General features: G+C 52.5%; 1 protein-coding gene across 5 annotated transcripts; it reads left to right on the forward strand.

The window, feature by feature from the left end:
• Positions 1-7,868: 7,868 nt before the first annotated feature.
• On the forward strand, positions 7,869-15,108 carry POLD2 (DNA polymerase delta 2, accessory subunit). Of its 5 annotated transcripts, none has more exons than XM_041753144.1 (11): positions 7,869-8,006; positions 9,030-9,274; positions 11,763-11,884; positions 12,049-12,172; positions 12,450-12,564; positions 12,728-12,926; positions 13,210-13,290; positions 13,448-13,605; positions 13,831-13,958; positions 14,396-14,497; positions 14,829-15,108. In XM_041753144.1, the coding sequence occupies exons 2-11, from the start codon at positions 9,055-9,057 to the stop codon at positions 14,987-14,989; spliced, it is 1,410 nt and encodes a 469-aa protein (XP_041609078.1). In that variant the 5' UTR covers positions 7,869-8,006; positions 9,030-9,054; the 3' UTR covers positions 14,990-15,108. The 5 variants fall into 5 exon arrangements, with proteins under 5 accessions (XP_041609078.1, XP_041609077.1, XP_041609076.1 ...); XM_041753143.1 differs by having other exon boundaries at positions 7,906-8,036; XM_041753142.1 differs by having other exon boundaries at positions 7,966-8,097.
• The last annotated feature ends 18 nt before the right edge of the window (positions 15,109-15,126 follow it).

Genomic DNA, 15,126 nt, shown 5'->3' on the forward strand with positions numbered 1-15,126 from the left:
GTTAGAAAAAATTATCCCCTACCTAGGGAACCCTCTCACACTTTCTGGGTATCAGGGAGCCCACTTTACCAGTCAGGTGCTTCAAGACGTCTGCACAGTCTGACTGGCTTTCTAATACCTCCATCGTGCACCATGCTCAATCCTCGGGGTTAATAAAATGCAGTAACAGCACTGTTTGGACTCAACTGGCAAAATTCGTAAAGAATTCCAAATACCTTGGCTCCACCCCCTTGGGAGCACACAGATTCTCACACTTTGAGACAGTCCCAGGGTGTCCAGTCCCCTTGATCCCTGGCTCCTCTGACCACCGGCTGATAAAAAGGGAGATCCCTCTCCCCAGTGTTCCCAAGGGAGAGTGACCTGAAGCATCACACACCTTGCAATCTGGAGATTTTGTTTGTTGGAAGAGATATCTCCAGAAAGACTCTTCAACCTCCCTGGAAAGACCCCTTATCAGGATCTGCTCACCAACCTTGTGCGGACACACTCCAGAGCGTAGACTCTTGGACTCGCATGATGCATCTGAAAGCAGCAAACCCCGACTGGCACTGTGCACCGTCTGGTGACCTGAGAGCACAGAATTCCTGGAATTGACGTGGATGAGATCTGACGAGACACTTGCCCAAGATGTTGGACAGGCCTGTGTACCTTTACTCACTGTCATGTCTTCTCTCTCTTTCGTGGAAAGGAGGAAACCTCTTCTATGATTATGGCCTCTTGGAAACAGGCTTATCATCATCCTGAAACAATTATTTTTTCTCTTGCCTTTTCTGAAAAGTTAGAAGGCTCAGGATTCACAAGAGTTTCTTTCATCTGAACTATTATTAATGGACTCATACATGTTTTCAATAGTAGTCTGTAAAGTTGTGAATTCAGAGATCGTAAATTTACGTATATGGTTCCAAAGAGTTCTTTTGAGATAGTGATACTGTTTTAAAGCAACTTTGAAGTCTTCAGCTGTTTTACAAAAAGCTTATCAGCTGCTGCTTCATGTTTATACCCGCACCATATGTTCCCAAGGGTGCCTGCTTAGTACTCCTGTTGTGCTCTTGCAATACCCACTGTCCTGCTGCCGTGGTCAACCCAGTGGAGTCAACCCCAACCTCGCGGGGAGAAGGAGTCTGAGTCAGCGTAAATGCCAGTAAATATTTCGGTGGGTTACTTTCAGACCTGGAGTTCCGGTTTACAACCATCATACAATTTGGAATGATAGTGTTACTTCTCCTGCTTTGTATAATTAAGTTTTGTATTGTGTTGCCTGTCAAACTGTTAAAAAATGATGTACCTGGAAACCTGGGTGGCTCAGTCAGTTAAGTGGCCAACTCTTAATCTCAGCTCAGGTCTTGATCTCAGGGTTGTAAGTTCAGGTCCTACATTGGACTCCACACTGGATGTGGAGCATACTTTAAAAAAAAAAAAAAAGATCTACCGGGTAAGGTGATGTTGGCTCTATGCTTCAGGATGATCTCCACACTTAGGACCTTAAGCTCCCAGTTTACTCCAGTGGACTTTTGGTTTACAAGGCCCCTGCCCAATTCCTTTTCCTCTATGGAAGAACTGCTTTGTTCTCTGGACTCACACATGGTTTTGCTGTAGCTCGCCTGTCCTGAATTGCCATTCTCTGTTATTCCCAAATAAACTCATGTTTGCTGGTAAAATAACGGAGTTTTATTTCTAAAGTTAAAAGCAACAAGAGAGGGATCCCTGGGTGGCGCAGCGGTTTGGCGCCTGCCTTTGGCCCAGGGCACGATCCTGGAGACTCGGGATCGAATCCCACGTCGGGCTCCCGGTGCATGGAGCCTGCTTCTCCCTCTGGCTGTGTCTCTGCCTCTCTCTGTCTCTCTCACTGTGTGCCTATCATAAATAAATAAAAAAAAAAAAAATTTTAAAAGCAACAAGAGAAAAATGACTGATTACTTACAAGGGAAACCCAGTAATGTTATCAGTTGACATTCTAGTACACAAAGAAAACCACCAACCAAGAATCCTATGCCCAGCAAAAGAATTTGTTGAAAACAGACCTATTTTAAAAGAAACATTAAAGGGAGTTATTTAGGCTAAAAGCAAACGACCCAAACAGTAAATTGAACCCATATAAATAAAGAACAGGGGCACCTGGGTGGTTCAGTGGTTGAGTGTCTGCCTTTGGCTTGGGTTGTGATCCCAGGGTACTGGGATCAAGTCCTGCATTGGGCTCCCCCCATGGAGCTTGCTTGCTTCTCTCTCTGCCTGTGTCTCTGCCTCCCTCTGTGTGTCTCTCATGAATAAATTAATAAAATCTTAAAAAAAAGAACAAAGAACAATGGTCATGATAACTATATAATTATAAAAGATACTACAAATATAGGATTTTCTCTTTCTTCTATTAACTGATTTTAAGAGAAATTTTTGGCTCAGTTGATCAAGCATCCAACTTTTTATTTATTTATTTATTTATTTATTTATTTATTAATAATAAATTTATTTTTTATTGTTGTTTAATTTGCCAACATACAGAATAACACCCAGGGCTCATCCCGTCAAGTGCCCCCTCAGTGCCCGTCACCCATTCACCCCCACCCCCCGCCCTCCTCCCCTCCACCACCCCTAGTTCATTTCCCAGAGTTAGGAGTCTTTATGTTCTGTCTCCCTTTCTGATATTTCCCACACATTTCTTCTCCCTTCCCTTATATTCCCTTTCACTATTATTTATATTCCCCAAATGAATGAGAACATACACTGTTTGTCCTTCTCCGATTGACTTACTTCACTCAGCATAATACCCTCCAGTTCCATCCACGTTGAAGCAAATGGTGGGTATTTGTCGTTTCTAATGGCTGAGGAATATTCCATTGTATACATAAACCACATCTTCTTTATCCATTCATCTTTCGATGGACACCGAGGCTCCTTCCACAGTTTGGCTATTGTGGACATTGCTGCTATAAACCTCGGGGTGCGGGTGTCCCGGCGTTTCCCTGCATCTGTATCGTTGGGGTACATCTCCACCAGTGCAATTGCTGGGTCATAGGGCAGGTCTATTTTTAACTCTTTGAGGAACCTCCACACAGTTTTCCAGAGTGGCTGCACCAGTTCACATTCCCACCAACAGTGTAAGAGGGTTCCCTTTTCTCCGCATCGTCTCCAACACTTGTGGTTTCCTGCCTTGTTAATTTTCCCCATTCTCACTGGTGTGAGGTGGGATCTCCTTGTGGTTTTGATTTGTATTTCCCTGATGGCAAGTGATGCAGAGCATTTTCTCATGTGCATGTTGGCCATGTCCATGTCTTCCTCTGTGAGATTTCTCTTCATGTCTTTTGCCCATTTCATGATTGGATTCTTTGTTTCTTTGGTGTTGAGTTTTTTTTTTTAAGATTTTATTTATTTATTCATGATAGACATAGAGAGAGAGAGAAAAAGGCAGAGACACAGGCAGAGGGAGAAGCAGGCTCCCTGCAGGGAGCCCGACGTGGGACTCGATCCTGGGTCTCCAGGATCACACCCCAGGCTGAAGGCAGGCGCTAAACTGCTGAGCCACCCAGGGATCCCCTGGTGTTGAGTTTAATAAGTTCTTTTTAGATCTTGGAAACTAGCCCTTTATCTGATACGTCATTTGCAAATATCTTCTCCCATTCTGTAGGTTGTCTTCTAGTTTTGTTGACTGTATCCTTTGCTGTGCAAAAGCTTCTTATCTTGATGAAGTCCCAATAGTTCATTTTTCCTTTTGTTTCTTTTGCCTTTGTGGATGTATCTTGCAAGAAGTTACTGTGGCTGAGTTCATAAAGGGTGTTGCCTGTGTTCTCTAGGATTTTGATGGAATCTTGTCTCATATTTAGATCTTTCATCCATTTTGAGTTTATCTTTGCGTATGGTGAAAGAGAGTGGTCTAGTTTCATTCTTCTGCATGTGGCTGTCCAATGTTCCCAGCACCATTTATTGAAGAGACTGTCTTTCTTCCAATGGATAGTCTTTCCTCCTTTATCGAATATTAGTTGACCATAAAGTTCAGGGTCCACTTCTGGGTTCTCTATTCTGTTCCATTGATCTATGTGTCTGTTTTTGTGCCAGTACCACACTGTCTTGATGACCACAGCTTTGTAGTACAACCTGAAATCTGGCATTGTGATGCCCCCAGCTATGGTTTTTTTTTTTTATTAATTCCCCTGGCTATTCGGGGTCTTTTCTGATTCCACACAAATCTTAAAATAATTTGTTCTAACTCTCTGAAGAAAGTCCATGGTATTTTGATAGGGATTGCATTAAACCTGTAAATTGCCCTGGGTAACATTAACATTTTCACAATATTAATTCTGCCAATCCATGAGCATGGGATATTTTTCCATCTCTTTGTATCTTCCTCAATTTCTTTCAGAAGTGTTCTATAGTTTTTAGGGTATAGATCCTTTACCTCTTTGGTTAGGTTTATTCCTAGGTATCTTATGCTTTTGGGTGCAATTGTAAATGGGATTGGCTTCTTAATTTCTCTTTCTTCAGTCTCATTGTTAGTGTATAGAAATGCCACTGATTTCTGGGCATTGATTTTGTATCCTGCCACGCTACCAAATTGCTGTATGAGTTCTAGCAATCTTGGGTTGGAGGCTTTTGGGTTTTCTATGTAGAGTATCATGTCATCGGCGAAGAGGGAGAGTTTGACTTCTTCTTTGACAATTTGAATGCCTTTAATGTCTTTTTGTTGTCTGCTGAGGCTAGAACTTCCAGTACTATGTTGAATAGCAGTGGTGAGAGTGGACATCCCTGTCTTATTCCTGATCTTAGGGGAAAGGCTCCCAATGCTTCCCCATTGAGAATGCTATTTGCTGTGGGCTTTTCGTAGATGGCTTTTAAGATGTCGAGGAATGTTCCCTCTATCCCTACACTCTGAAGAGTTTTGATCAAGAATGGAAGCATCCAACTTTTGATTTCAGCTCACATCATGACCTCAGGGTCATGAGATCGAACCCTGTGTCAAACTCTGTACTCAGCATGGAGTCAGCTTGAGTTTCTCCCTCTCCCTCTGCCCTTCCCCCACTCGTGCTATCCCTAAAATAAAAAATAAATTAAAAAAAAACTAATTTTAAGATAAACTTTGTAAAATAAGACATATATAATGTATTATTAGGCCTATAACATAGAGGAATATATGTGCAATATATTTGCCAACAAGAATACAAAGGATATGGGGTGGGTGGAATCAGAGATGTAAAGGGATGCGCGGTAGTGTAGTAATATAATGATGTGTCATTGGATTTGTAATATAATATAATATAATATAAGTAAAAACAATAGGCCAAAAGGGAATAGAACTATATGAGTAATGTTCCTAAAGATTATTAGAATTAAACTAGTAGGGATCCCTGGGTGGCGCAGCGGTTTGGCGCCTGCCTTTGGCCCAGGGCGCGATCCTGGAGACCCGGGATCGAATCCCACATCGGGCTCCCGGTGCATGGAGCCTGCTTCTCCCTCTGCCTGTGTCTCTGCCTCTCTCTCTCTCTCTGTGACTATCATAAATAAATAAAAATTAAAAAAAAAAAAAGAATTAAACTAGTATAAATCTGAATGTGACTCTGCCAGTTAAGATGGATAAGTAAACCCTAGAGCAACCACTAAAAAACCTCCTCGGGTCACCTGGGTGGCTCAGTGGTTGAGAATCTGCCTTTGGCTCAGGGTGTGATCCCGGAGCCCCATGATCAAGTCCCAAATCAGGATCCCTGCATGGAGCCTACTTTTCCTGTCTCTGCCTCTCTCTATCATGAATAAGTAAATAAAATATTTTTTAAAAAATAGTAAATTGTCAATAGAGTATAAGTCATATATTAAAAAAAATCTAAAAAACTCCAGGTGCATTTCTATAAACAATCTGAAAATGAAACTTTAAAAATCCAGGACGCCTGGGTGGCTCAGCAGTTGAGTGTCTGCCTTTGGCTCAGGGTGTGATCCTGGAGACCCGGGATCGAGTCTCACATCGGGCTCCCTGCATAGAGTCGGCTTCTCCCTCTGGCTGTGTCTCTGCCTCTCTCTGTGTCTCTCATGAATAAATAAATAATTTTTTAAAAAAATCTATTTACATAGCATCAAAAAGAATAAAATACCCAGGAATTAGCATAACCGAGAATGTGAAACACTTGTACACTGAAAACTAAAATATATTGCTGAAAACAACTAAAGAGAGGCTCTCTCAGCCTCAGTGCCAGCTTCTTGAAAACCTCCACGCCATAAGAGCCAAGTGGAAGAAGCAGCAAACGCTCAGTCTGAGAAGAAGAAAGAGGTGGCCGAGGTCCAAGGAAACCGTAGCTTGTGCACCCATGGAAGCCACAGGAGCAGAAACAAGGAAAGCCAAGGCCAGGGATGCTGGTACCAATCATTGGGCTGCATGCCTACTTTCTAGAGCTTGCTTCAATGAATCTAGAACATCCATCACCAACTGATTGGAATGACCACTTTTGAGAGACCCACCTTGGTCATACCAAAACAGTCCCTTTTGGTCCTTTGCCCTGGGCCTGTGACTTTCAGGACTAATTCTGTTTTCATTTTGCAGGAATGGGAAAATCCTTCCTACGATTCACGTGGAATCTCAAGGGACCCCAAATAGCCAAAGCAATCTTAAAAAAGAACAAAGCGGGAGGATTCATGCTTTCTGGGTTTCAAAATCTACAGCAAAGTTGCAATAATCAAAACAGTATGAAATGGCATAAAGGCAGACATACAGGCCAGTGAAACAATGAGTCCAGAAATAAACCTTTGCATGTGTGGTCAAACAGTTTTTGATAAGGATGCCAAGACTAGTCAATGAAAAAAGGACAGCCTCTCCAACATATGATGTTGGGAAAACTGGATTTCTACATGCAAAAAGCCAGAGTGGAACCCTTACCTAAAGCCATATACAAAAATTAATCCAACATGGATTAAAGACCTAAACCTAAGATCTATAAAACTCTGAGAAGAAACCATAGAGGGAAAACTTCACGACATCGGATTTGGCAGCGACTTCTTGGATATGATATCGAAGGCACAGCAGACAAAAGAAAGAACAGAGCATGACTGGACTTCATCAAAATGAAAACTGTGAGCAAAAGGGATGGCAGAAAATATCTGCAAATTACATATCTGATAAGGGATTAATATCTGGGATATATAAAGCACTCCTAAAATTAAAAAAAAAAAAAAAAACACATAAGGCAATTAAAATACGGTCACAGGGGATCCCCGGGTGGCTCAGCGGTTTAGCGTCTGCCTTCGGCCCAAGGCATGACCCCAGGGTCCCGGGATGAGTCCCACGTTGGGCTCCCCGCATGAAGCCTGCTTCTCCCTCTGCCTGTGTCTCTGCCTCTGTGTGTCTCATGAATAAATAAAATCTTTAAAAAAAATGTATAAAACAAAACAAAGCACACAGATAGTGCATGGTTGCTCTTGTGTGGACGCCCGGAACGGCCCATGCACGGAGGAAGGGAAGGGGCCCAGGGTCGGCGGTGGGTGAAGTGGGGCATCTAATGCCCTATCGGTTTCCCCCGAAGAGCAGCCCCTTGGCGAGCATCCCGGGTCGCGGGAGGGCCTGCCCTGCAGCGCGCACGCACCCGGCGCCGGCTGTCCGCCCACACGCACCCACTGCGAGGAGCCCGCCGCACGTGCGCCGCCGCGAGCCCTTCCTCGATCCACACTGTAGAACAGCTTCGGTTTCACGCGGAACACGCCCAGTCGGGTGGGCCCTTCGAGCAGCACACACCGCGGGGCGGGACGCTGCACGCCCCGCCCCCCCCACCCCCGCCCGGGCCAGGCCTCCCGCGCGCTGCGCATGTCACGACCCCCGTCGTCGTGGAGACCAAGCCTGGCACCGGAAGCGGCGCGCCGGCAATGACGCGGCTGCGACTGCGAGCGAGCGGGGCAGCGCGGTGCGGACGGTGACAGAGACCCGGGTGCAGGCCGAGGCGCAGCCCGTCCGCTTCCCTAACACGAACCCTAACCCTAAGCGCTCCTCCGCCGCGCGGGATCGCAGTCCGGGCCCGGCCTCCGCGGGCGGACAGAAGGCACAGGTCTCCGACTGTCGGGCGCGCGAGTCCCGCGTAGGCCGGGAAAGCCCGGGCGCGCGCGGTTGGGAGGCGAGGCGGGAGGAGGGGCGCGAAGGTGGGCAGCTCGGCGATTGGCGGGAGGTGGCGATGGGCGGGGTGGGCGGGGCGGACAGCTCGGCGATTGGCAGGCGGTGGCGATGGGCTGGGCGGGGCGCTCGGATTGGCGGGGCGCGGGGGTGGGCGGGGCGGACAGCTCGGCGATTGGCAGGCGGTGGCGATGGGCTGGGCGGGGCGGGAGGCGGCGATGGGCGGGGCGCGCGGATTGGCGGGAGGCGGCGGGCGGCGGGGCGTCTGAGGACCAAGTCCCGGGGCCCGCGCGGTGGTCTGGGCGGACGGGGCCGGAGGGGCTCCTAGTTGGGGTTTGGCTGGACCAGCCCAGAGCCGCGCGGCCGTGCCGACGAGGTACACGGAGGAGGGACGGTGAGCGCGCCCTGCACCCGGAGCCCGGGTCCCCGTGCGCGAAGGCAGACGGTGCACGCACGCTATGTGGTTCGTGGGCGCCACCACCGCCGTGGAAGGGGAGTGGGAGCCAGCGACGGTGCACCTGCGGGCAGGCTCTCAGCCCTTCCTGGGACTTGGGGTTCGAGTCCCTGAGATGCGGAGCCTTGGAGCAGAGGACAGACGGGTGTCTGTTTTATTTATTTAAAATAGGCTTATTATTTCCTGGTAGCTTATGTAAGAGTAAGAAGAGTAGGGCTGTCCTGAGTGTGTGCGAGGGGGCAGGGGCGGAGGGGCAGGGGCGGGGGGCGGGGGGCAGGAGCGGCCAGCCAGAGATGTGAGGCAGGCAACAGATGCTCCAGGCGGGAGAGGCATCTTCTGGCTTTCCTTGTCTCCCTGTTGGGATGAGGCGTCCGAGCTGAAGCCCTGGTGCTCAGCACGGTTGTTAATGTGCTGTCCTGGGCCACGTGTGGTGTGGGCTGCAGTGGGGATGCAGGGGGGAAGCCAGGGGGTGCGCAGGGTTGCAGGGATCCGTCTGTGTTTTCACAGGGATCTGGACACCTCAAGCACGGCCATGTTTTCTGAGCAGGCTGCCCAGAGGGCCCACACACTACTGTCCCCACCATCAGCCAGCAATGCCACCTTTGCCCGCGTGCCTGTATCCACGTACAACAACTCCTCTCAGCCCTTCAGGCTGGGAGAACGCAGCTTTAGCCGGCAGTACGCCCACATTTATGCCACCCGTCTCCTCCAGATGAGGCCCTTCCTGGTGAGCCGGGCCCAGCAGCACTGGGGTAAGTGACGTGTGCCGGGAAGTGCTTCTTCCCCAGCTGCCCAGAGGGCCCTGAGCTTTCCTTAGAAGCCTTGGGAGAGTCAACCTCTTCGAGCCTTCGCTTCTTGTTCGTAACAAATCCTTGTTACGAGGATTAAATGAAGGAATTGGTGGTTTTCGAGGGAGGCTAGGTGAGCTGAGGCTTAGTTCTGGCAGGAACAGTGATCGTGTCATTGCTGTAGGGATGTCCTGCGTGCTGGCGATGTGCTTGTGTGCGCACACGTGGCCAGCCAGTATGTCAGCATGCAGGCCAGGAACCGGGCCCTGGGGGCCAAGGTCCACAAACACCTGCGTCCCCCCGGGGGGGCTCCCTGAGTGCTCACTATGTCTTCTGCTGCCCCTCCGGGCCCTCCGTCCTGGTCGGGCACGAATCTCCCCTCCCTTGGGCTCCTCTGTCTTTCCTAACCCAGGGGCCAGGGCAGGGCGCATCTTCTTTCTCCACCTCCTTCGTCCTCCACCTCTCCTCTCACATGATTCTCCCGGGGGAACAGGACGCGCGCCTTCAACTTTCTGGGGCCGTGTTCCCCATCTCACTGTGGATCTGAGTGGCTCTCCGTGCCAAGTTCAGTTCATCTGAAATGTTTATGGGGAGGACCGTGTTACCCCTCCACATCTGTTGGCCCCAGCCTTGGCCTCCCCGGCTCCAGGTCCGGTCGCGTCTGTGGGGAGCGGTGGTGCTCAGGTCCATCCCACACCAGCGACAGACTCGACCCTGGTTTATTACAGGCCGTGAGGACAGCCAGACCTCAGGTATGTTAGGGACGTTTACTCTTATCTCTGCAGAAGGGACAGTGCTGTTCACATGTTCTCTGCCACGTAATGAGGGTCTCTTTTCTGTGGCTCCCCATGGCCTTCCTCACTTTTCCTGAAGCTCTTGGGGACCTTCCCCAGGCCCATGTCACTGTTCTGGTGCAGGTTTCTCTTCCAGCCCCACCGCTGCTGACAACTGCCCGGTGACAGGCCCCCGGCCCCCTTTGGCCCTCACAGACAGTCAGGAGCTCACACAGTGGCCCATGATGAGTGGAGCTTTGGCTGGATGATGGCCAGCGGCCAACTGTAGGCCTGCCGGCCTGGTGTGGGTGCCGGCTTCCCCACATGACCAGGGACTTCAGCCTGTCTGGGACTCGTTTCTCTCTCTCTTTCTCTCTCTCTCTCTCTTCCTGAACACACCAAGCTCTTTCTTCCTATTGATACTCCCTTCCCCTGGCATGCTCTTCCCCTGTCTTCCCTCATGACCTCCAGTGTCACGGGTTTCAAGAGGCCACAATAGCCACCGGGGCTTTCTCATTACCTTCTGCCTTGCAGCACCTGTCACAGTGGCTGATCCCTCGCTGACTGCTGTCATCTCTCCCTCTTGGGTTGTAAGCTTGGTGAGGATGAGGACAGGCTGTGCTGTCCGCTCTGATTCTGGTGCCTGGCCCGGTGCCCGCATGCTGTCCAGCCAGACAGAGGTCCTGCCCTCCACACAGGGATGCGTGGTTTTCCCCGGTGCTTGGACGGGCACCTTCCATCCCAGCTGTGCAACTTTGGGTGTGTCCCTTAGCCTCTCAGTGCCTCTGTTGCCTCAAGCACACGGTGGGCAGTAAGGCCTACTCTGGCGTGTTGGCAGGCGTGGGTAGGTTCCAGGGACAGAGCTCAGTGCTGCCCCCAGGGGCTGAGTGAGGGCTCAGCAGACAGGCTTTGGGTCTGTTTCCGTGGCATTGGCATATCTTTCTGCTGCTGGCGCCTCCTTATCTTGTTTGGAATGACTAGCCTCCACTTCCCAGGGTGTAGATCTGTGGAATGTTCTTGGTTATTCTGGGCAGAAGGGGCTCATGCTAAGGGCAGCTGGGCTTAGGAAGGGGCCAGTCCTGCTGCTGCATTATCCCTTCCTCTTCAGGCAGACTTTACTCCAGGCCCAGCGTCTTGACGGACAAACCCACCAGCCTTCCTCTTGCCTGCCTGGGGGAGCCCTGCACATCGTGCCTCTCTAAAGCTTTTAGGGGAGGCCTGGACTGAGACTGGGCATGCTTCTAAGAACCCACAGTATAACTTAGGGATAAGTGACGTAATACTGTGTATCAGGTCCCTAGTTGGTCTCTGCTGTCACAGACAACCCAGCAGTTTGAACCACAGAAATCTATTCTGCATCCGTTCTGGAGACCGGAGCTCTCAATCCAGGTGCTGGCAGGGCCACTCCCTCCGCAGGCTGTCCAGGGGACCTCTTCCTCGGCTCTTCTAGTTTCTGGTGGCCGCCCGCTTTCCTGCATGTCTGCCTTTCTTACGAGGACATGGGACACGGGGGCCCAGCCACGTCCCTTTGTCCTGGGGTTGAGTCTGTTAGTGTCAGGGGCGTCCTTGCACCTCCAGAGGCCTGGCCGCAGGCTGCAGTGCAGAGTGAGGCCATTAGCACGCCCCAAGGAGGGCCAGGAGGGCCACCGGGTCTCTGAGCGTGTGTCTGTCACACCCAGGTGATGGAGTCCAAATAAAGAAGCTATGTGAGCTGCAGCCTGGGGAGAAATGCTGTGTGGTGGGGACCCTCTTCAAGGCCATGCCACTTCAGCCATCCATCCTCCGGGAGATCAGCGAAGAGGTGAGGCTGGCCAGCTCCTGCAGGGGGCACCAGGAGGGCCACCTGCTGTGGACACAGAGATCAGGGCTGGGCCTCTGCCCCCTGGAGTGTGGGATGCAGTGACATCTCACCTATGTGGTTTGGGAGCCTCCGGCCCCAACACCACCCCCATCTCTGAATTCCAGCACAACCTGCTGCCGCAGCCTCCTCGGAGCAAGTACATCCATCCCGACGACCAGCTGGTCTTGGAAGATGAGCTACAGCGCATTAAGCTGGAAGGCAGCATTGACGCATCAAAGCTGGTCACAGGTGGGGCAGTGAGCTGTGCCTGTGGTGCTACTGCATTCCTGCCTCCCTAGAATGATGGCTGTAGGGGCAGGCAGTGTGTGAGGCTCCAGAAGGGGGTCAGTGGTTCCAGCCTCCACCCAGAGGCAGTAACCCCAGGAAGCAGGTGCTCAGGCCCAAGTCTTCAGTGAGAGTTTTCCCGCGTGGCAGAAGGGAACTGGCTGGCTTTGCCCCTGGGTGCCTGAAGGAGGGGGTAGCCTCTTGGGCTTCCCTCCTGGAGCCTGACACCGCTGCCCCCTAGGGACAGTGCTGGCTGTGCTTGGCTCTGTGAGAGACAGCGGGAAGTTCCTGGTGGAGGACCACTGCTTTGCAGAGCTTGCTCCTCAGAAGCCCGCACCCACCCTGGACACAGACAGGTGACAAGCAGGCGCTCAGGGGCCTGGCCAGTGGTCCAGGGGAATCACATGTGCTGGGCTCCATGTCCCCAGCTCACCCGTGACAGTGTCAGAGCCCTGCAAGGGGCCGGGCGGTGGGGTCACCTGCTCTCGGCACCCAGGAGGACCCTGACTTCTCCCACAGGTTTGTGCTGCTGGTGTCTGGCCTGGGCCTGGGCGGAGGCGGGGGTGAGAGCCTGCTGGGCACCCAGCTGCTGGTGGACGTGGTGACAGGGCAGCTGGGGGACGAGGGAGAGCAGTGTAGCGCCGCCCATGTGTCCCGGGTCATCCTCGCCGGGAACCTCCTGAGCCACAATACCCAGAGCAGAGATTCCATCAACAAGGTACAGCCCCCACCCGTGGGGGCCTTGAGACGGGGCCCACCCATTCAAGCCCCTGCTTCTCCAGGGAGAGTTGGGGTGCAGGGGTCTCGCGTGTCTGTTGGCCGGGGCCCTACAATGATTCAGGCCCTGCTTTCTGAGGGCGGGTGGGCCCATGGCACAGAACTCTTTCAGTCCCTTAGCTGTGGGGTCTTGCTCTGCTCTCCGCTGCCCAGGCAGTGCTCTGAGTGTCTCTTTGATCTGAACCTCTCTTGGGGCCTGACAGCCTATGGACTTCTATCCCCAGGCCAAGTACTTAACCAAGAAAACCCAGGCAGCCAGCGTGGAGGCGGTCAAAATGCTGGATGAGATCCTCCTGCAACTGAGTGTGAGCCGAGCCAGGGGCTGGCCAGTGATAAGATTGGAGCCTCTGAGGCTGTGGTCGGGCACCGGAAGGCGGGCTGGGGGAGCGGAGGGGGTGATCCCCAGGGGCTGTGTATGGAGGGCGCTGGGCCCTGCAAGCTCCCCTGCCCCTGTGCCCCCAGGCGTCGGTACCCGTGGACGTGATGCCAGGCGAATTTGACCCAACCAACTACACACTCCCTCAGCAGCCCCTGCACCCCTGCATGTTCCCACTGGCCACTGCCTATTCCACCCTCCAGCTGGTCACCAATCCCTACCAAGCCACCATCGATGGAGTCAGGTAGCCACCTGCAGCCACGCCCCAGTCTGACCCCTGGCACTGTGCCTCCGTGGCACTGGGAGGGAGGCTTCGAATCAGGCTGCAGAGGGCCCAGTGGATCTGGACTCTTTCTCTAAGTCAGCTTGGGACACCAGCCGTGAGAGTGCTGGGTGAGCTCTGGGCTGGCTCCCGGGGGGCACAGGTGGCAGCCCCCAGAGTAGGGACCAGCTGAGCCTTGCCTTGCAGATTCCTAGGGACATCGGGACAAAACGTGAGTGACATTTTCCGGTACAGTAGCATGGAGGATCACTTGGAGATCCTGGAGTGGACCCTGCGCATCCGTCACATCAGCCCCACAGCCCCTGACACGCTAGGTACTAGGACTCAGCCACGTGGGGTGGGGCCAGAGGGCCAAGGGAGTCCTGATCCGGGGCCTTGACACCCAGAGGGTTTGCAGCATGGATTGCACTCACCAGTCCTGCCGTGACCTAAGGGATAGTCCAAAAGCTTGACACCAGATCTGGAAGCTTCTCTGGAATCAGCTCTGTGTATCGCCATGGCCCTGTGTAGGGCAGAAGGAGCACAGTGCCACAGACCCGCCTAGCAGGGCACCCTCAGCACATGCTAACCTGATTCCGGGGCCCTGGGGCAGTGTCTGGAGGCATTTTTGTTGTCCAGGAGGGCAGGGCTGCCACAGCATAGCCTGAGCGAGTATGAACAGGCAGGGGTGGGTCCACACCCTGCGTGCACAGCTGCACCCTGACCCTGTGCCGCGAAGGGCTAAGCCCCAGCCACTGCGGGTTTTCTCTAGGTTGCTACCCCTTCTATAAGAACGACCCGTTCATCTTTCTGGACTGCCCTCACGTCTACTTTTGTGGGAACACCCCCCAGTTTGGCTCTAAAATTTTCCGAGGTGAGTCTTCTTCTGGACCCCAGGCCTGGGGGGACTATCACAAGGGACTCTTTCCTGGGGACAGGGCTCACAGAGAAGGCCTCACTGGAGTCCCCAGGCCCCCTGGGGTTGGTGGCCTGAGCAAGGGCTGACCGGTCCACACCTGCTTGGTCAGCTGGACTTTAGCCTTTAACCGTTATGCTTTCTTGGCCCTTGCGTCCGGTCCAAAGGAGCTGGTATGGCCAGCACTTGCATGGTGCTGATGGGGAACTCCTGTTTGCTTCTGGTGACTCCCCTTGAGATGAGGCACACCCAGAACCTGAGGCGGGGGACCTATGTGGCTTCTTTGCAGGCCCAGAGGACCAGAGGGTGCTGTTGGTGGCTGTCCCAGACTTCAGCACCACACAGACCGCCTGCCTTGTGAATCTGCGCAGCTTGGCCTGCCAGCCCATCAGTTTCTCAGGCTTTGGGGCAGAGGACGAGGACCTGGGGGGCTTGGGTCTGAGCCCCTGACTCACTGAGACCCCAACTATCTGTTCCGTGCAATGTTGACACTGAGGTGGCATTTGCTTTATGACAAAAGCCTGAAAAAAAATAAAAAGCCTGATCGGAGCCCCTGGGTGGCTCAGTGAGTTGAGCATCCAACTCTT

This window comes from Vulpes lagopus, chromosome 4, assembly GCF_018345385.1.
Source record: "Vulpes lagopus strain Blue_001 chromosome 4, ASM1834538v1, whole genome shotgun sequence".
NCBI lineage: Eukaryota > Metazoa > Chordata > Mammalia > Carnivora > Canidae > Vulpes > Vulpes lagopus.